Source organism: Prunus mume, linkage group LG6 (assembly GCF_029339155.1).
Source record: "Prunus mume cultivar Tortuosa linkage group LG6, ASM2933915v1, whole genome shotgun sequence".
In the NCBI taxonomy this organism is placed as follows: Eukaryota; Viridiplantae; Streptophyta; class Magnoliopsida; order Rosales; family Rosaceae; genus Prunus; species Prunus mume.
In genome coordinates this window covers 11,337,458-11,357,816 of record NC_142703.1, presented here as the reverse complement: position 1 = coordinate 11,357,816, position 20,359 = coordinate 11,337,458, and the positions used below count along the sequence as shown (strand labels likewise).

Sequence of the window (20,359 nt, the reverse complement as noted above, 5' to 3'; positions counted from 1 at the left end):
GCATCAAAAATGGAAAACATTTCACAAGTACAGAAGACCATACATATAACCTCAAAGATTGATAATTTATCAAAATCTACAAAAACATTATACAACACACAACTTTTGAAGTTCAAAAACCAAATTAGCAGTAGAAAAATGTTTTTGTCTCCTCCAATATCCTGGCAAGCAAAAATAGGTTTTGAGATAAACCTAATAAAAGTTCCCAATAACTTGAAATGAAAGATGAACCCAATAATTCATTAATTATTGGAGTTTCACAACTAGAAAATTTACTTTGCTTGCCCCCCTCCCTCTATCCTGGATGAACTATTTGGCTAGCATGCCTTTGGCTAGTTCAGAAATATAACATTTATACTAATGTAAATATAAAAAATCACCTGAAGTAACAAAATCAAGCAAGGACACGACAACAGTCTTCATGACTCTTCTCTTGTTTTCTGTTTCTTTGACTTCTTGATCGAATTGTCACTAATGGCAGAATATGCTTCGCTCCTACTAGGCTCTTGCATAGCAGATTCTCTGTGTTTCTTTGACTTTTTGATTGAATGGTCACTAATGGCAGAATATGCTTCGCTCCTGCTAGGCTTTTGCGTAGCATATTCTCTGTGTTTCTTTGACTTCTTGATATAATGGTCAACCATAGAATATGCTTCGGCACTGGTTCTACCAGGCTCTTGCATAACTGATTCTTCCTCGTTTCCTCTCCTCCTCTTATTACTCCTACAAATTCTTCACAGTTCACAGTTACAATGCAGAATCTTTTTTTTAAATCTTTTCAACATGAACAAAATTTTTTTAATGAAAACTCTTTCAAGTTATAAGGTCAGTGAAATACCCGTCCGTTAGTGAAACATTTTCCACATGTTTATCCAACCAGAGAATGCTCCCAGTGTGAGCTGGAAGCAAAGAACCAGAAATGCATAATGTTTCCTCATCCACACTGCAAAGATGAATCAATGTCATGAAAGTACATATACACACCAACAATCAAAAGAGGAAGTTCAGCCACATTTCATAAGTTGACAAAGGTTAGCACTAGACCTCAGAACTAGATAGAAAATCATACGACATCTAGACAAGTGAAGCTTTGGAGTATTTTAGGTAGTACGTCTTGTCCTTTATGTTCACTAATGCTAGATGGACCATATTTTCAGACCACATTATGAGGCAGGTGGGATCAACTTTGGTAGTTGATCCATCACCTGCCGTATAATGTTGTTTGCTCGTGTGATCTAAAAATGCAGTCGCTTTTAGCATTAGTGCCACCAAATATCAATTCTCTTATAAATAATAAGAAGGTAATAGTAATCCAAGGTCACCTTTTGACTAATAAGCGTATCATGGTTCCAGCTTTTATTACGTGTCGCTTGTGAGATCTGCTAACAAATAAGTCCTTGCCATGTTTCTATGAGAATATTGGCGCACCAAAAGTTAAAATGAATTAATACTGGCAATGTTAAGGATAAGAACATTGAAATACAAAGATAAAAAACTCTTACAGTTTTATACTGAAATTCTTCGCGAATATCCTTGTCTGTTATAATAGCAGATGAAAAGCCAAGGATAATGACATGAATTGATTCTTGTCTGACTTTCACTACCTTTCCTTCTGAAGTGAGCACATTACGAAACAATCAGCAAAATCAACATTAATGAATACAAATGTGTGTGTATCACTCAATAACAAGATGCATTTTTGCTTAATCACATGATAAACCAATTTTGAACTTAATTGTACATAATATTATTCACAGAAGGAGTAAAAATTGTCCTTACGCTACTGCATCAGTTAATATAAAGGACAAGACATACTACCTAAAAGCATATCGGGCTGTGGAGAAAAAAGTAACAACTTTGCTTTTAGTCTGACATACAAATAAGGATGCATACTGGGAAGGATTTCTGGAACCTTATCTATGTTGAATTCATACGCCAATACGACACCCTGAAATTTTTCATTGAACCTGTATGGGAAACCAGAGAAAGAAAATCAAATACATTGCACTCTCAAAGGCTCTTAACTATGATTATCATAATACATAAAACATGTGAAACAGAATATTATTCCAACAAGGGCCACAAACGGGACAGAAATGGAACAGCCCACTGATGAATTTGGAGGATTACAATTCAAAAACAAATCTGAAAGAAACTTCAATTCCTCAACTCTGAAAAATTAGCTCTCAAAATAACTTTTCTGTTGCAAGAAGGGGACCAAACAAACGCATAAACTGTGGGAACATTCAGAAAATTAAAATTACAACAAAATGGGCAAATATTTATGCTTCTCTTCGAAATTCCGAATAGCTTATAGCTATTCTGCAAACATATTCTCCAAAAGCTCATTTTTTTTTCTTCAGGAAATTTGACTCAACTGACTCAGCCAGCACAAAAAGCAAGAACCTTTATAAGCATTCATCAAGTGGGCAACATCGAAACCAATCATATAAACAAGATCAAGCTTACCAAACCCTAGAAATACAAAACTAAATAAATAAATAAAGGGTTACCGAGAACGTACCTTAAAAGCAGAGAGCTAAGCTCGCGTAGGACTGCTTTGCGGACATTGTTACTCCTTGATGGATGTAGTTGGACTTGCAAGTTGACGTCTGAAACATTCAGCCCATCCATTACGCGCTCAAATCGAACCGGAGCTAGGGTTTTTCTTCTTCACTATGGCAGAGCTTAAAACCCTAGCAGACTCTCTGAAACATTCTCAGGTTCTCTGTCCGAGGAACCTTGATTGGTTATTCGCCATTCTTCAAAAGTTTCAACCTTTATTTGGGTTGGGCCGTAAACGGGCCAAAACTTGCCTATCAGATACAAACTGGGCCATAACTCATAATTAGAATGTGGGTCCCACCCATATTAAATCAGAGCCGTAGACTTTGTCTTATGACCCCGATAAGAAATTAATATCACAAAACGTTCCTAAAGTTTACAAAACTATTAGATTGCTTTATTAATGTTTTTTTTAAGTTATTCGTGGTCCTCTTAGTATGTGTGATCATAAATGGTCTACCGTTAGGTTTCGTTAAAAACTCAGTTAGTTTCTTGACGTGGCATATATATATATCACAAAAAAAATTTGAGGTTCCCACATTTATCACAAATGGTCCCTGTGAAATTTTTTAATTTTTAATTTAAAATTCATAAAATTTTGGTTTTCTTTTTAAAATTATTTAAAAATATATATTGTATTTTAAATACAAGTGGCACATATTATTGAAGATGTGGGCTCCACATACATGCCACATTAATAAACTAATGGAGTTTTTAAAAAATAATTTAAAATTCATAAAACTTAAAAATGAAAAAACCAAGGGTTTATGGTTCATAAATGGTCCTCAAGGTTAAAATCTTCTATAAATGGTTTTTTCTTTTTAAATGTTATGAATTTTAAATTATTTATAAAAAAAAATTCATTAGTTTCTTGTTGTAGCATATACGTGGAGCCAACTCCTTCAAAAATATAGTGTCACGTGTATTTAAAATAAAATATATATTTAAAAAAATAAAAGAAAACCAAAATTTTATGAATTTTAAATTAAAAAATTAAAAAATTTCACAGAGACCATTTGTGATAGGTGCATGAACCTCGGTATATTTTGTGATATATATATATATATATATATATACCACATCAGCAAACTAATAGAGTTTTTGACATAACTTAACAGCATTGACCATTTGTGATTACACATACTAACCTTAAGAACAATGAATGACACAAAAAAAAACAAAAAACATTAAGGATGCAATGATAGTTTCATAAACTTTAGGGACGTTTTGTGATATTAAGCCTTGTGATTATGCAAATTACAATGCATCAAAATCACGTTTTTCAAAAGCAATTTCACATAACTAAAGAACACACAGACACTCATATGTATGAATTGCTGGGCGAACGCAAATAGATGTGAAATTTGGAATACATGCATGGAAATCGTTTCTTCTGAATATAGTAATTTGGGGTAGCAATTGATTTTTCCAATGGTAGTATAGCAAAACCTTGAGTATGGAATGTAAAGTTTGCTTGCTGCTATGCTCTTTGAATATGGAACGTAGCAAATAGGCGTTTCATTGATGTTTCAACTTCTGAATTTTATGCAACATTATACATTTATGTTTATAGCACAGATTCTGAAATGCGTGGGATGAGAGATATAAGAAAACTGGTGAGCTATATGCAAAGCTTCACTGTGAGAATCAGCATTATTTGGAAAAAAGAGAGTCTCTAAAAGTGCTTATGAGTTATAAAAATACTTGGAAGTGTTTTCTAAACTAAAATTATAGTCATCCAAAGTGGAATTAAGCTTCACACGCAGGCCCTGCTGTCGATTCACCATTGAAAATAACTTGGTCTGTTGTTCAGTTGATCCTATCATAATATCATTCAACGATCACTGTAATTGGTGCTACCTAGCGAAGCTACAAGTCAATCTTTGTCGCATGAAGCAAAGCGTCCTCCTGGCTTCTGTAAATTTAGATTTTTTTTTGGGTGTTCCACCAGTGCATTAAGGCCTAATCCTTTGCAATATTTTCACCCAGAAAAAGGGTATGTGTTCTTATTTCCGGTCATTTTACTTTTGTGAACAATTTTTTGGTATATTAGATGAAATCCAACTAATAACCTACTTTGAAATTCCTAACCATATTTCTCTAATGTTTTTGGTGAAATAGGCATATACAATGTTTCTATTACAACAAGAACAATGCCGATGTCATAGTAGGATGATGTTATTTTATTGATCTTTTGTCGTAAGATTACAAACGAAAATTAACATGATTAATAATTCAGATTCAAAATTTAACAATATCCGTAAACATTTAACTTACTCCACACTACTGATAAAACATTTCTCCGAGCTTATAATCCCATTATAGGCAAGAATTTTGTCAATCACGTAGTCATGACTATTTCTTTCTTGAACGTCTGCATCAACTTTATAGGTTAAGGATATTGATGGTTTGAAAAAGAGAAGAAAAAATTGAAACAAACCCCCCTTTCTCCGTGTCTTCCATCTCTCTCTCACCCACCCAAAATCTCCAAAAAAAACTTTAAAAAACCAACCCAAAAGGTACAACACAAACATACAAAATAAAGGCAAAAAAAGCAAAGCATCTTCCGTTGGGCCCTTCCCTCTTCTTTCCTTCTCTCTCCCAAGAACCAACATAAAACCCTGCAAGCAACAACGGAGCAACAAAATAAAAGGAAATTCATAAAACCCAACAAGCAACATTACAATTTCAAAGCCATGGAAGAGTATAGCACACGATCTCTCTCTCTCTCTCTCTCATTTCATATTCAAGCTTTCATCTGCAAATGAACCTCTAAGCTGAAAAATTGATCATCTTTTGTTGTTTCTTCTCTTAATTTCCAGATCTGATGGCTACCCAAAAGAGTGTTACACCGAAGACGGCCGGAGAGTGATGTCATCTTCATCCACCACAAGCGTCCACGTCACGGCTCTGGACGGCCTGGTCAACGTCAACTCACTATTCACCATCGCAGTCTTCGTGGGTCTGTCTCTGACAACACCAGGACAGAGAAGCCTCGAGGGCAAGACAGCCTGCGACGCCAGAATCGACGTAGCCAAGAAGCTCCTGGTCTTCGAGGTTGTCTCCTTCAGCTTCTTCCTCTTCTCTTCTCTGGTGGCCCAGGGCCTCAAGCTGGCAATCAACTTGCTCAACAGCAAGGATGTCGACGAGGCCTTCCGGGCCCACATCAATCTCAAAGTCTTGAGATTTGGGATGATGGGTTCGGCTTTCGGGTCGGTGATGGGCTGTGTGTTTTTGGTGCTGTCAATGGTGGATGTGATTCAGATTAGGTTGGGGATGTTGTCTTGTGGAAGCAAATCTGCCGTGCATTCTGTTGCGGCTCTTGTCGTTTTGGTTTCCACGGCTCTTTTGGTCTATATTTCCACTGTTGTTTATGCTTTTCTTCATTAGCTGAAGCCCAATTTTATATACATGTTTCTTATTCAGTATCATATTTTGTATATTTGTCTCTCTGGGTTTTGTCAATTGGTCTTTGTTTTGTCTCTTTTTGTTTACAAGAGACAGTTTTGACTGGCCTTTGTTTGAAACCTCTGTTTTGGTTGGAAGAGAAATCTGCAAAAGATGGTAACTTTTAGGTGCTTCTTTTGAGTTCTCAGTTGATTAATGTTGGTTGGATATCTGGGTTATGGTCAGTTTCTAGAATTGCTTTGTTAATGTTGGCCCGCAATTTCACTCAAATTAGCTGCTGATGCAATGTTTGTCAGACACCATCACATGATTTTCCTGCCCTTTTGTGGGTTTTGGTGTCTGTTTCTTTCTGTGTTCGTTTGTGCTTGGTTTCTCACTGTCTGTTCTGCCCTGCATTCTATCTTCAAGCCAGAAAAAGAAAAAGAAAAAGAAGACTTAATCGTTGGAGTGTAGCATTATTAAGTTGGATTTCTGTTGCAGAAAGGACGTTTTTTTTGGTTTGCATATGATGATGGCTTTAGTTGCATTTGAGACCCTTATTTTTTGTTTCCTTAACGTTTCTACCAACATTGGACTCGAACCAGGGTCTCATGGCGTCCGCTGGTCAATAGTTTGCTGTGTCTCCACATAACTCGTGCTAGACTTGAGACTTGATGAGCCTCATTAAAAAAAGAAGAGCATATTCTTATCTCATTTTCTATTTTCAAGTCCTTTCCCCGTCTCCCTTCTTTTGATCACATCAGTGATCAGAGCCAACTAGGGGGAAAAACACTTTCATTTACGGGAATAGCATTGTTTTGCTATATCCATTCAATTACGTTCCGTAACGTGTAATAAGTATTACACATGGTAAAACATGATTGGATGAGAATAGCAAAACTGTATTGTTACTCAAAACATGATTGAATGAGGATAGCAAAACAGTACTAACATCGTGACGTGCAAGTTTCCTCAGCGAGATGAGCTCATCCTCTTAGCTTTCTGGAATAGAAGTGTATTGAAAGCCCCCAGGGCCCCCACCAAATGGTGATTGATAATAGCCATGAAAATACACTTTGGCAAGCACCAGCTGGTTTATTGAGACAGAAAAGAAAAACATGAGTAGGTATAAATTGATCTCTCTGAAATTTTCCAACTTGGGCTTGTGTGGCTTTTGGATGGAAACTCAGTTATGGAGAGCTTACAAATGATACTGTTCCTCCGTTCCCGCCGTGTGTTTTCTGGGACCAAAGCATTTGACTTGGAGAAAATTGGAAGAAGTCGTTACGCTTTAGAGGCACAAAACCTATAAGCAAAGAAACAAGTTGTTTACACGTAAATCCAAGAAGTACTAAACAAGGATTAGCAAAATGGGATTTGCAAGCTCAGATATTGCAACTTGATGGGTCCAGGCTGGCCAGCCCCTACATATCCGACACACAAATTCCCCAGAATTATGAACAATACTTGATACAATCAAATGTTGTTCATAATTTTGGGGTCATATTAGAAATTAACACCTCCCTTCTGGTAGCGCATAATGATGGCATGGTGAAAACGAGTGAAAGTAACACGTTATACCAAATGAAACTGAAGAAAAACAAGAGGGATACACTAGTTTACAGATTTAGAACATCTTGCTAATTATAGGTATGCTATTTTTACAACTACAGGCTAATTCATAAAAGAAAGAAAAGAAGAAACTACAGGGTTATTCAGTCTATGCTCAACCTAAAACTGAGATTTACAGTCCTGAATACAAGCAACAGCACATGAAAGGAATTGTACAAAAATGGTCAGCTGAACAAATAGAACAGCCTTTAACTGTTTGAGGGTGCCACCCTCTTCGATTCAATTTCTTTCACGCTTTGGACTATACCGTCAATGTTTCTTGAGAGGTGATTTGAATGTTCTTCCATCTCTCTCAAAACCATATCAAGTTGTTCTTGATAGGCTGCAGATCTCTTCCGCTCACGTTGTAACTCAGCCATCAACTCCCGAATTTTCACATCTTTTTCGTCCTGGAACATACCCACAAGAAGAAAAAATAAGAAAACAAACAGACAATGCATGGTAAACATTGATTGTCAGTGAAAATATTATGGTAATAGAATGCAAAGAACTCTTTCCATGCCGTCATAAACATACATCAAGTATCTGCTAGATGGCTTTACCAAGCAGTGATCAACTATATAAAGTGCTTGCTTTAACCATTACAAACTAGAGCACAATACCAAAAGATACAATTATAAACTTGAACTGACCACACACACCTACTATAATAGATCACAGAAACGGATTAGAGAAGCAAATATGGCACATGAAGGGACCTGCAAAAATTCTAATAAAGGTTACTACTAGAGTTGAGTGGGGAGATATTTCTTTATATATTTGTTTATAATTACTTGAGTAAATTTAAGTTTTAGATTGAATATCAAAATTGATTTTAGCAATTTGGAGGTGAAGAAGCATGAGTTGTCTAGTATCTGAACAATAAACTTAGAACAATGAAACAATAGAAACTACAACATAGAGTAACCTTTTTAAGCAAGAGGCATCTGCTAATTTCATCCAATTAACCAGAATTACTAATATCATGTAAGACACATAACAAAAGTAACTTTCCAACTTGTAAAAACTCCAAACCACTTCCAGGCAACAGACTGCAGCAAATCTCAGGTTCTTAGATACTAGAACATCTGATGCACTTCCAAATCTATAGGGTAACATCACAGATACTAGATAATCCACTAACTTAAGCCACACAAATCACAATGCATCTCAAATGTCACCAAATAAACCTGTAAACTACAGTTCAGCAACTCACAAATGCAGATTTGATAAAATAAGGCGACATAGACAAATAGAATTTGAACGAGAGAAATCTTATCGAGTACTCACTGGTGTTTGAGATAGAAGCACAGTGCGACGACCATTTGCAGGTGTAACCACCAGTGGATGGTTATGCTCCTTTACAAATCTTGTTACTATCCATTTTCCTGATTTTTCTTTCTTTACCACTATCATTGCTTTACACCCTTCTCTGGTGATTGCTCGAGGCTTCCTATTCTCACTTCTTTTGGGTCTTGTCTTACGAAATCCCTCTTTATTACACACAAGCCTACGCCAAACTACCTTACCATCACGCATGGATCTTCGGAAGGCATCAACACGCATGATGAACCCCAAGTGTGTTGCATATGCGTCATAGAACACTTTGGCAGCCTCTTCGGATTCGAACTCCATACCCACATATGGTTCCATATCCGAATTCCCCTCAGATGTGACTGCATCTTTTCCATTGGAACTCTGTATCACATCCTCATCCTTGCTCATAGAAGATTGTTCATCCACTGCCAAATAGACATCGTTCTAAGAGTCAATCTAAGGTTCAATTTTCGGGAACTCAAGCAAGACAGAGACTTTGAGGGTGAAAATGAACTCTAATACCAAAGCTAGTTCAATGCATAATTAATCGTGTAAAGTCTCACATTACAATGTTACAGAAACGAGTAAACTAGTTTCTGAATTTTTCGGAACTACTTCCGCGGAAACTCATTTTACGAATGTAACGAGTCAAATGACATCTGTTGAATACCACAACTATATCTAATCCAACCACTTGAAACAGCAAACAAATTATTCCAAAGCAAGCTCGTTTATAAAGAATTCGACTCTATACACAAATAAGCTCAAAATCAATTGTCAAAGAAATTGAACTGAACAAGTTTTGAACGATGGGTGCATAGTTTGGTTGTGTTTGGCTGCTCAGAAAACACAAGAGAATAGTCATATCAGAGTGGAAATGGGACCAGCAGCTAAAATTGGGGTTGCTGAATTTTAAGTTGCCCAACTTGTAACTCATCGTTTTAAATCATTTCTCAGCAGCCAAAGAGAGAGGAAATTCCAAAATGGAAAACAAAATAATCTAAGCTTTAATCCAAGTGCAGATTAATGAATGTTTAGACAAATTAAGAGTGAAGAAAAGGACTAACTCACTTGTTTTAAGAGAGAGATCCTGACCCAGTAGTTTGCTTAGCTTCTACAATAGAGAGAGAGAGAGAGAAAGAAAAAAAAAGGTCGTTCCTTTTTCCCCTGTTCTTTCTTAGGAGGTGGCGGTTGAAACGTTTCAGAGAGGTCTCGGAGCTCAAAGTCCAGAGGGGGTGTGGCAGGCGGATAGAGAATAATGATCCTCTACGGCGAAGAACAGCGTCCCTCTGTACGGATTATTGTTTTTCTTTTCTTAATTTTTTTTAATTCTTTCTAATATATCTATAAATAGCCTTTCTCTTTGACAAAAATAGAAACCCCTCTTTTATCAATTACCATCTAATTAAATAGTAAGCGTGAGTTAGGCTAGTTGATCAAGATCGGATATTTGTCGTGTTATCGAGTTTGTTTATATGGCTGAATATTTTCTTTTAATTTATTTAATAAAAATAAGAAAAGAGATTCAAATTTGAGTGTACAGAAAACTACGAACTCACTGTTCCGACTAACTAACCTAATTCACTTTTGCTTCGCCTAACACTAAAAATAATTTAGAATATTGTTTTCTTCAAAAAATAATTAAATTAAAAAAAATACTGTGAGCCCAGCCCATTTTAGAACCTCCTAAAACAGTATAGCCCAGCCCTGACCACTTCAAAAAAGCTACAAGAGGTCTAGCATGGTGAAAAGGATTTAATTTACACGACACCATAGTTGCGTGTGAGAAATTTTGAGGCCAAAACAAAAAAAATAATAAATAAAAAAAAAGAAGAAAAAAATAAATCGATTTCACTAGTCACTTACATTTGAGCAGTGTCTATCTCCGTCTTGATCAGTCCATGAAAGCCAGAAGAAGATCTTCAGCTTCCGATATCAGTCCGAAGCACTTCGACTATTTTTTAATTAAAGTAAGTTCCTTTCTTCTTTTCTCTCTCTCCCGCTCTACCAGCCTTTCAATTCCAATTTCTCCTTCAATTTTTTTTAATGATTATAACCAATCTATATATTCTTACCTCTTGTTCCCTCCAAATGCTTCTAACTACTCGAAAATACTTGCAAAGTTGTTTAATTTTTCTGAGAAATATAGGTCATGCAATCCATTCCTTGACGAGAAAGTGTGGGAAAGTGGAAAAAACTTTGTTTTTAGATTCTCAGATCTCTGGTTATTTCATAGATAACATTCAACTGAGCATTCCAGAACTATTTGTGGAAATTGCAGCTTGTTGCTCAAATTTGTGTTTTGGAATTTGTTTCTTTGTATTGTTTTGAGCTATTGGTCCAAGATTTTTCTTGTGGATATTAAACATTGGGTTATTGGTCCAATTTCATGAAGGCTTTACCTTTTGAGTTAAACTAGTACTTCTCCTTTTAGTATGACGAAAATTCCCCATGAGAAAATGACCCAAGTATTAGAAAGTAATTTCATGATATTGTTTGAAAGTAATGTGGTGTGTAGATTTCTTTAGTTCAGTTGAGCTCTTTGTGGAGTATTAAGTGTGTTAGATTCGTTTTAATAACAAATTACGTATATAATACACCCGTAAAGATGTTTATGGATTCTATTACATGATTTATGACAGTGGATTTGGAAAGGGAAGCTGGGGCAGTAGATGAGTCTGTTGAAATAACCATAGTTGCTTCAGAAGGTCCAATTCCGGAACCTTATGTGGGTATGGAATTCGATTCTGAAGATGCCGCCAGGAAATACTATACTGATTATGCCAGACAGGTCGGATTTGTTGTTCGTGTTATGCAGCGTCGTCGATCAGGCATTGATGGGAGAACTCTTGCCCGTCGGCTTGGGTGTAACAAACAAGGGTTTTCTCCTAACCAGAAGGGGAAATTTGGACCTGAGAAAAAGCCTAGACCTAGTGCGCGAGAGGGTTGCAATGCAACAATCTTGGTGAAGATGGAAAAATCTGGAAAATGGGTTGTTACAAGATTTGTAAAGGATCATAATCATCCTCTGGTTGTTACTGCCAGTGGTTTTAGCACAGCGGTGAGCTTATTTAAAATATTTAACTGCTTCAACAATCTTCTCCTTTATTCATCATATCTTATTGAATTTTCAAGATAATTGTTTTTTGCTTTTGATTTTTGCCCCTTCTTTGCCACATCAAAGCCTGGTTCCCTCATATTAAGGTGTATCATAAGTTGTTGAATGAACTATTGATTGAACAAGTTTCAAGCAGAAAAAGGAGAGTGAGTTTGGAAGATTTCTAGTGATGTTCACGAATGACGTTCACGAATAAACCTTAGAATTATGTGAAAGTGGCCTCATGACCAAGCAAGTATAGTTTAGGAAGCCGTTTACCAACTAAAGCCTTGAATTTAATTGTTGAAACCTAAAAGTGAGATGTCAAAACTTTGCAATTTTTTGTTTGGTTTCGCATATGATTATTAATTTTTAATAGGTGTGATATACTTTGAATTAGTTCAGTTTCCGCAGATGAGTTATTTGCTTATTGATAATTGCAGGGTGATAAGGATAGGAAAATTGAGGAACTTATGATGGAGTTGGAGCGTCAAGATCAACTATGTGCAGGTTATAGAGAAAAACTTCTCAGTTTTATGAATAATGTTGAAGCAGAAACGGAAGAACTGTCGGAAAAGATACAAGTTATAGTTGACAATGTGAGAAAAGTTGAATCTGAAGTGCAAAAACATTCTCGTCGTAGATAGCCTTGCAAGTTAACACTTAGGATTTATTTGCCACCTATTCGCATTCAGCTCCATCCAAGAATGTACAGTTTTTATTAGAATCAGTTTCTTTTATGACAGATAGGAAAGTCCTTTTTTCACAAATAGAAAATTCCCTTTTTTCTTCGTTTGACCTCAAACTTTAATCGTTTCATTAGATTAAACAAAAGGTTCATGACTCTTTTATCATAATTGCAGCTTCAGATCATACTCTCAGTATCTGCAGTATTCAAAAATTCCTTTTTCACCACATGATTGTTAATATTGCAGTGATGTTGAATTTGAAAGTAGGATTAATTTCTGTTCAATACTAATAGGCTTATGGGTGTAAATTCAGGGTGCTAAATTAAAATCAACACTAGAAAATATATCTTTTCGAACGGACATCGATTTCTGGATTGAAAAGAAAATAAACAATTAATAAATTAAAAATAAGTGTAGGAACAAGGCCAAAAGGGCCACCCTGGCCAGTGGGAGGACAAAGCAATTGTTTGCCTTGTATTCCATGGGTATTCCATTCACTAAATTATTCATGTTCAATTCAAGACATTTTCTGAGATTGCTTGTAGTATAAATGGGCCAAGCTCACTCATCTATACAGTATGTTAATCTGTCAAAACACTCTCAAAAGGAGAAACATTAGTTGAATCCATCCTCATACCACTAATATGCACAGAGCCATACTTCTTTCTTCAATTGTCGTCCAGTTCATTTTGTGGAAGTCTTTCAACTTCCGTCTCAAATTCTCTCAAATCGTTAACGATTCCGCTAACTTTCATGGATATCAGTTCTGTTTGCTCCTCAATATTATCCAGCAATGTAAGTAGTAGCCCATGATATAGTTCACATAACTGATCTTCACGCTCCAGCTCCATAGTGAGTTGCTCAATCTTCATATCCCTTTCATCCTAAGAATGTATATTTGAAAACAAAACAGATTCAGAGGTTAAAGGCAAATGCAGTTTCACAATCATGTACCTATGTGCACTTTTAGATCCTTTGTCAAACTCTATTTCCTAATAGCGGAAATAAAACTAAAGTCAAGAGACTCATCATCTTAGAAGTAAAACAGAAAGAAAAATACTCCTATTATGATCAATTATGATCCAATTCCCAGGACCGTGGAAACTAGGTCTGTGAAACTCCATTGCATGGAAAAGTTTGCCTGTAAAATTTGCTTCTCCTTGAAAACCTAAGGGGCCTTGTTTCTAGAGCAGCTAGTGAATTACATTGACAGCAACCATGATACTTATAGCAGGGATGAGGAATCTAAAGCACCTAGCCTGATTAAAAAGTACATAAACCATGATTTTGATATTTTGAAATTTTCGTTTCAGCACCACAGTAAATAAGCAAAGTTCAATCAATCATGTTTCTCCTCCTGCTTTAGAAGTTCCATGAGAGTATGAGCGTAGAGTAACGAGAACTAACTCAACACTTCACATAAAAGTTTACAGTAATGGTTACTTTTTCTTGAAAATAGATTAGATAAACTTACCATAGAAATCCCAGAAGAAACTATAAGCTGATGAGTATGGTCCTTAACAACTCTTGTAACAACCCATTTTCCAGATTTATTAACTTTGACCAGCATCATTGCTTTACACCCTTCTCTTGTGCTAGGTCGTGGTCTCCGAACTGGCCGGACTTGATCTCTAGGTTTTACATAACGCCCTTGCTTATTGCAGGAGAGCCTACGAGAAAGAATTCTCTTGTCAACATCAGATCGCCGACACTGATCTATACGCATGATGAACCCTACATGCCTTGCATATTCACTATAAAAATCCTTGGCAGCATCTTCAGAGTCAAATTCCATACCAACATATGGTTCTGCAACTGCATTCAAGTCCCTTTCGGCAGAAGTTTCAGGTGCTCCAGCTGTCACATTCAAATTCAGTATCACACATCACCACATTCTATTATATTCGACAAACATAATCTCTCTCTCTCTCTAGAAAATTGCATCTATTGATTTTCCTCCTACAGTGAAGACTTATATGCTTTTTTTTAATACCAAAATTCATTCTTCCTCATGAACCACACTGATGAAAACTAAATACTTGAAGTAGAAAAAAGGTTTTGAGAGGTCTGAAAGAATTTGTTTCATTGTTGTATTTGAAGTTCATATACATCAGGTGAGGTTGGAATCACTACTAAGGTTCCTAGACGTTGTAATCACAGAAATTGAAGCCAAGCTCATGGCTAACATATTACAGACAATCGTTCCAGCACAATGTTTCTGATCTCTTTCTCTCTCTGAGCTTCAGGTCACTTAAAAAATGAGTCACACAAAGTCTCCTCTACACCCAATCAAATCATACACAGCAAAAAAAAAAGGCTTTTTGTTTTTTGTTTTTTTTTTTACCATAATCGAGTTAAAAAGTTCACATCTTTCGATTTTAAAGAGCTTTTGGTTTACTTTTGTTTGGGGGTTTCAGAAGTTTCTGTACACTCCAAGACCAAAAAAGGTAAAACCCAGAATAGATTTCTATATAACAAGATTGAAATTACTTTCAGAATTCTCTGCAACCAAACACAAACAAGGCAACATGAATTTTGGCCACTGGATGGAAGAAAAAACCAATACTAATTTACTTGACGGAAGAAAGCTAGCAGTGTACTTACTGGGTTTCGGGTCGGTACTTAGCAAATCAAGCCAAGGTCTTGGTCTTCCGTTCTCCATTTCACGTTTCACAAATGGGTTCAGCAAAGCTCACAGCTTCCACCTTCACTGCGCATCACCCACATCCAACAATATCAAAGAATTACTCAAAAGCCAACGTCGTATGGCATCCAACGACATCATTGTACTAGTCGTTTTGTAACAGTGGCGCTGTATTGGACTAACTTGTTCAGTCCAAGCCCCACTCATAAGTCGACACTACAATTCACGCTGAAGGGTCTTAATTTCCGTTTGTTTCCACTTTCCATAGAAAATGAATGAGAAGTGGTAAAGATTGAATTTTGGTGCTTCTCACCAGCCAGTTTGTTGAGAATCTTATGTCAGGTATGGATTTCTCTTGCAGATTACATTTTTCATGCATTCTTGGTCTCCAAATTGAGATCAGATTGGGGTGGGAATTTTAAAAAAAGTTCCAATTTTTCCGAATGATTTTATCTGGGTTTTCATTTTTCTGATATGTACTTCGTGGGTGTATTTGTTTTCGTAATATAAGACTAGATTGGGTAGTTTTCTTAAAAAGAAACTACAAAATGGAGTAATTTTGCTGGCCTTGCTGCTTGCAGAGTTGTTGTGATGAATGTAGAGGTTGTGTGAATTATTCTGTTGTACAAGGAGCAATGGAAAGCAAGGCTAACAATATATCATTCAATTCGGATGAGAGCGAAAGGTGTTTGGAATTTGAAAGCTGTGATGAGCATTTATTGATTGATGATGATGATGAGCTTCCAAAGGACACCGATTTATGCTCATTTGAAGTTGATAAGATCATACAACAGCCTAATGCAAGCTTGCCTTTGATGGGCAATGCTGTAGAGCCATACATTGGAATGGGGTTCAAGTCTAGAGACGATGCTCGAGACTTTTATATTGCTTATGGCAGGCATTCTGGGTTTACAGTAAGAATTCATCACAACCGGCGTTCGAGGATGAATAACATGGTTATTGGCCAAGATTTTGTTTGTTCTAGAGAGGGTTTTCGGGATAAGAAATATGTTTGCAGGGAAGATAGAGTTCTTCCTCCACCACCTGTCACCAGAGAAGGCTGTGCTGCAATGCTGAGGGTAGCTTTAAGAGATGGGGAGAAGTGGGTTGTTACCAAGTTTGTAAAAGAACATAATCACACATTAATGGCTCCAAGTAAAGTTCCATGGCGAGGATTTGGGAAAAACTTAATTAGTGAGGTATGTTTCTAATCGTCTATGATGAGATAGAAGGTTTTGTGGCATTTATGAAGTTAAGTTGAATGGTGACAGATTCTGCAATATTTTCCTTTCTGACTAATGACCTAAATCTAAGGCAGTGCCTAAGCTTGAATTCAATAACATAGCTGCTGCTTGGAGAACAAAATAAAAGCCCAGAGTAACAATATGTTGTGTACAATTTTTCAAAAGTAAGCAATTTTCTGTCATATCCAATTTCATAAAATAGTCAAAGTATAGAAGGAAATTTTTGAAATGCCATTTTACCTGGCTTTTATTAACTAGCTGCTATGGATGGACCCGTATTTGTTTCATAGAAGTTGATGAGACAATGCTTCCCAGCCTAATGCATTGTGTTCCTTTTAATTTGATTTTGATCATGTATGTTTGCCCTATTACTTGCAGGATGAGAAGGATCAGAAAATTAGGGATCTTACAATTGAACTTAGCAATGAGAGACAGCGCTGTAAACGCCGATGTGCAGCTTATCAGGAACAAATAAGTATGCTTTTGAAAGATATCCAAGAGCATAGTGATCACTTGTCAACAAGAGTTCAAGATATAGTAAGGAACATAAGAGAACTTGAGAATGAGCAATGTGTAGATTCATAACAATAACCATTTGTACATTTTTCCCTTTTGAGGCTTAATACAGATGCCACTAATTTTAACATTAATTTGTCTCAGCCAATTGGATATCGAGTTAAATAAACACCAGATGATATTGATGTCCATTTTGCCAAGTATTTATGCTTCAGTGTATCTGAATTGTTTAGCATTTATGAGAGGTAACCATTGCTCAGTTTTTTTTTTTTTTTCCGGTTTCCTTAAGATGCACCATTTTAGAAGCAAAAGGCCCTTCTTAAGGCTCCATTTTAGCACAAAAGAAATTCACCAAAGCAACCAAATATTACATTTAACTAGAAACTAACAAGTATCTGACAATCGAATGGTGATCATAAACAATTTACATGTGTGTGTCTCATCTTCTTTTTTTCTTTAAAAGTGAAGCAGCGCGCAGAAATATCCTATCAACCTCATCAAAATTTGGCAAGTCAGCATCTTCGTTCGCTGATTTAGCCTTCTTTGAGTCCATGGATATTTGACGCAGGTGATCCTCAAAATCTTCAGGTTCTCCGTCACCTTCAACTGGAAACTTTTCAAACTCTTCCAAATACAACGGTCGCTCTGCCTTCTCCTCAGTCTCCTTGTCAGAGTCAGTCTCAAAAATATCTGATAAATCTTCGGAGTCCGAAGGCATTTCTGAATCCGTTACAAGTTCATCTTCAGTACATCCCTTGCTTCGACCGATTATTTCTTTCAGCTTATCTGAAGGCTCCAGCTTCAAATTTGAGGAGCTCCTGGAGTCTACACTATCAATGTCAGTTTCTTGGGTTTCTTCAATGGCATCTGTTTCAATTTCAGGTTTCCTTTTAGCCTGTGCTCGAAGCAAATCAAGATCCTGTTCAAGTTTTGGAATATATTTCCTTACAGCCCGAAGGCCATCCTTATACTTCGATTTATCCAAAGCCTGTGTGGGGGAGCAAGAAGGGAAAAAATGAGAACAAATAACATCTGTCAAAAGCCTAACCATATGGCATTCATGCACATCTCTGTATACTTTTTATGCCCTTTCTTTATTGATGAGGTCCTTTAAGCACCAAAAAATGGAGGCCTAAATGCAACTGATCAACCATAGTTCACAAGGAAAAATTGTTTCCAGGGCATGAGGAAGCATTGTCGTACTTATCATGCATTGATTCAAAATGTTTTACAAAAGGAGCAAGTGTGGTAGTTACTGTATGGAAAATTGATTTCAAATATGCAATTAAAAAGCATAACCCATTAACAGGCAGTGTCAGAAATTCAGACGGTTAATTCTAAATTTCCATGCATAAAAGAAATAAATTTAAGAAACATAAGAGCAGAGAAGAACCTTCTTCCTAGAGAGAGTGACCCTAGGTGACATAATCTCTGTCGGTGGCTGAGAATAGTTCTTCCCTCTGTACATAATTATTGTGTATTCTTCATGAATGCCGAGCACAATCCCTCCAGTTAATCTTGCCAGCTCAGAAGCAATCTCCTTAACCTCCTCAGGTGAGAATGTCTTGACCACCACTTGCAGAGTTTGATGTTTCTTCCAATGCAAGTGCATGTTCAGAATCACACCCTGGTATATTCCCCGTCTTCCAACGGGCACATAATTCTTGCACTTGAGACCCATCTTCAAAAAGAAGAAGTGTTCCTCTGGTGTCAATATTTCTGGATCATGGTTTGTCTCTGATGTCTCCGAGGGCTCAATCTTCTTAAGAGCTTCAACAAGCCTTTCCTCTTTCCTTTGAGCCTGCAAAACAGCAACCACATACTATCATAACTCTCTAACGTAAGACTGCATTCTCTAACACTTGGTGTCCAATTGGGTTACTTATGCCATGCCATGGAAAATGGGTTGAAAGATATGCCAAAAACTACAAAAACTGTATTAAAAAGTGGCATTTACATAAAAACCCAATACAATTCTTAGCGTATAGAATTTTACCTTTCTCAACTTGTGGAGAATTTTTTCCTCCGCAGTCATTCTCTTATAATCCTTCTTCTTCTTCCACCTGAAGAACTTGAGCCACCTAACGACTGCTCTTTTCCCCTTGAGCTTTTTCCTCTTCACTGTAGCACTACCAGTGTCCTTAGCAAATGTGCCTTCTTTCGAATTTCCCAATGGCTCCGCAGCTTTGTGCTCAGCGTTAACACAAGGAGCTGAATGAACCCATCGATGGCCCTCCAATGGAAACCTTGTAATACCAACCAAGTCCCCAACAGCAGGCTTTTGAACAAACACCTTGCATACAACATCACCCAAGCTACTCCACTGTGAGGTCGTGATATGAAATGCTATTTATCTCAATGTATATTTCACAAAAAGCTCCATACTTTATGAGATTTGAGAAAGACGGGTACCTGGGTTTCTCAATATTGAGCCGATTATGAGATTTGAGAAGACGCAGTGAACGGAAGACGCTCGTCCGCGCCAGTTTCTGCATTGGGCCTGAGCTGCACGCACTTCCCTGTTTTGGAGAATCCAAAAGAACACGACTTTAGGTCATTTCGAATTTGCCCCTTTAAAAAATCAGAGGGTTTGGAAGCTTTTTAGTAGTGATAAAATTCAATTGAATTGAATTGCTTCAAGTGCGTCTTCTTCAGGCATATTTCTATCGAACCCCAGTTTGGGACGATGAAGAGGCAGCAGCGTAAGCGGGAAACGGTGACGTTTCGAAGTTGGCCTGGCTGTCCTGTTGTGATTACCAACCGTAACAGGGTTAATATTGTCAAAACAGGAAAAACTGTAAGTGCTAATGTTCCCCTCATTCATCTGGTTTCTTGGAAGAAAGGGAAAACGTCCTGAGTTTGGTTATGTACATAGACGTCTGATTTATAAAGATTAAAATGTTGATTTGCAATCCATTTGTCAATATCATTGTCGTCAACACTGATAAAATATCGATTGCACGTTAACAATTCGATCTTTAATAAAAAACTATACATGCATCATTCGATCTCTATAACGACTATAGTGAGCATCATGAGATGAAGGATGAGGCATGAGATGGTCACCATTAAACCACCACTTCAATATTTCACCAGATGAAAGAGTCACATTGGGGAAATTGTAAGCCAAAATCTAGGAGAAGAGAGATGATGTGCTTCCCAAAACACATGTTGTTTTTGTCAAGCTAGAGTGTCAACTTCTCCATAACAACAAATAAGAACTTGAATGTATGTCTCAAAATGAGGGGGAGTGGAGAAGATCCCAAAAGCAGGGACTTCAAGTTCTTAA

The 20,359-nt window shown here is 36.8% G+C and overlaps 7 protein-coding genes across 12 annotated transcripts; 3 read left to right on the top strand and 4 right to left on the bottom strand.

Moving 5' to 3' along the window:
* Positions 1 to 19: 19 nt before the first annotated feature.
* LOC103334679 (DNA-directed RNA polymerase) lies at positions 20 to 2,756 on the bottom strand. 3 transcript variants are annotated; one of them, XM_008237657.3, is made up of 7 exons: positions 2,525 to 2,756; positions 1,819 to 1,967; positions 1,503 to 1,612; positions 1,323 to 1,408; positions 839 to 943; positions 381 to 732; positions 20 to 161 (listed from the first exon to the last, which is right to left on the bottom strand). In XM_008237657.3, the coding sequence occupies exons 1-6, from the start codon at positions 2,632 to 2,634 to the stop codon at positions 420 to 422; spliced, it is 873 nt and encodes a 290-aa protein (XP_008235879.2). In that variant the 5' UTR covers positions 2,635 to 2,756; the 3' UTR covers positions 20 to 161; positions 381 to 419. The 3 variants fall into 3 exon arrangements, with proteins under 3 accessions (XP_008235879.2, XP_008235878.2, XP_008235880.2); XM_008237656.2 differs by having other exon boundaries at positions 20 to 732; XM_008237658.3 differs by having other exon boundaries at positions 20 to 723; positions 2,525 to 2,754.
* A 2,324-nt stretch (positions 2,757 to 5,080) lies between these two features.
* LOC103334680 (maternal effect embryo arrest protein) lies at positions 5,081 to 6,145 on the top strand. The gene is made up of 2 exons (XM_008237659.2): positions 5,081 to 5,269; positions 5,388 to 6,145. The coding sequence occupies exons 1-2, from the start codon at positions 5,262 to 5,264 to the stop codon at positions 5,953 to 5,955; spliced, it is 576 nt and encodes a 191-aa protein (XP_008235881.1). The 5' UTR covers positions 5,081 to 5,261; the 3' UTR covers positions 5,956 to 6,145.
* On the bottom strand, positions 5,229 to 10,207 carry LOC103334738 (Far-red impaired responsive (FAR1) family protein). Of its 2 annotated transcripts, XM_008237711.3 has the most exons (5): positions 9,952 to 10,207; positions 8,854 to 9,305; positions 7,832 to 7,973; positions 7,158 to 7,258; positions 5,229 to 7,042 (listed from the first exon to the last, which is right to left on the bottom strand). In XM_008237711.3, coding segments are annotated over exons 1-5 (792 nt in total). In that variant the 5' UTR covers positions 9,953 to 10,207; the 3' UTR covers positions 5,229 to 6,946. The 2 variants fall into 2 exon arrangements, with proteins under 2 accessions (XP_008235933.2, XP_016650635.1); XM_016795149.2 differs by lacking the exons at positions 5,229 to 7,042; positions 7,158 to 7,258 and having other exon boundaries at positions 7,515 to 7,973; positions 9,952 to 10,201.
* Positions 10,208 to 10,690: 483 nt separating this feature from the next.
* Positions 10,691 to 12,782, top strand: LOC103334681 (protein FAR1-RELATED SEQUENCE 5). Of its 2 annotated transcripts, XM_008237660.2 has the most exons (3): positions 10,691 to 10,850; positions 11,523 to 11,941; positions 12,421 to 12,782. In XM_008237660.2, coding segments are annotated over exons 1-3 (624 nt in total). In that variant the 5' UTR covers positions 10,691 to 10,849; the 3' UTR covers positions 12,625 to 12,782. The 2 variants fall into 2 exon arrangements, with proteins under 2 accessions (XP_008235882.1, XP_088909918.1); XM_089053792.1 differs by lacking the exon at positions 10,691 to 10,850 and having other exon boundaries at positions 11,508 to 11,941.
* A 258-nt stretch (positions 12,783 to 13,040) lies between these two features.
* LOC103334682 (protein FAR-RED ELONGATED HYPOCOTYL 3-like) lies at positions 13,041 to 15,431 on the bottom strand. Its single transcript, XM_008237661.2, has 3 exons — positions 15,271 to 15,431; positions 14,141 to 14,523; positions 13,041 to 13,550 (listed from the first exon to the last, which is right to left on the bottom strand). Exons 1-3 carry the CDS (start codon positions 15,326 to 15,328, stop codon positions 13,335 to 13,337), a joined length of 657 nt encoding a protein of 218 aa, XP_008235883.2. The 5' UTR covers positions 15,329 to 15,431; the 3' UTR covers positions 13,041 to 13,334.
* LOC103334683 (protein FAR1-RELATED SEQUENCE 5-like) lies at positions 15,415 to 17,204 on the top strand. 2 transcript variants are annotated; one of them, XM_008237662.3, is made up of 3 exons: positions 15,415 to 15,652; positions 15,892 to 16,509; positions 16,933 to 17,204. In XM_008237662.3, the coding sequence occupies exons 2-3, from the start codon at positions 15,946 to 15,948 to the stop codon at positions 17,137 to 17,139; spliced, it is 771 nt and encodes a 256-aa protein (XP_008235884.2). In that variant the 5' UTR covers positions 15,415 to 15,652; positions 15,892 to 15,945; the 3' UTR covers positions 17,140 to 17,204. The 2 variants fall into 2 exon arrangements, with proteins under 2 accessions (XP_008235884.2, XP_088909917.1); XM_089053791.1 differs by lacking the exon at positions 16,933 to 17,204 and adding an exon at positions 16,625 to 16,680.
* A 213-nt stretch (positions 17,205 to 17,417) lies between these two features.
* Positions 17,418 to 19,910, bottom strand: LOH1 (RNA-binding CRS1 / YhbY (CRM) domain protein). Its single transcript, XM_016795391.2, has 4 exons — positions 19,483 to 19,910; positions 19,067 to 19,385; positions 18,464 to 18,871; positions 17,418 to 18,058 (listed from the first exon to the last, which is right to left on the bottom strand). Exons 1-4 carry the CDS (start codon positions 19,563 to 19,565, stop codon positions 17,510 to 17,512), a joined length of 1,359 nt encoding a protein of 452 aa, XP_016650877.2. The 5' UTR covers positions 19,566 to 19,910; the 3' UTR covers positions 17,418 to 17,509.
* Positions 19,911 to 20,359: the final 449 nt, after the last annotated feature.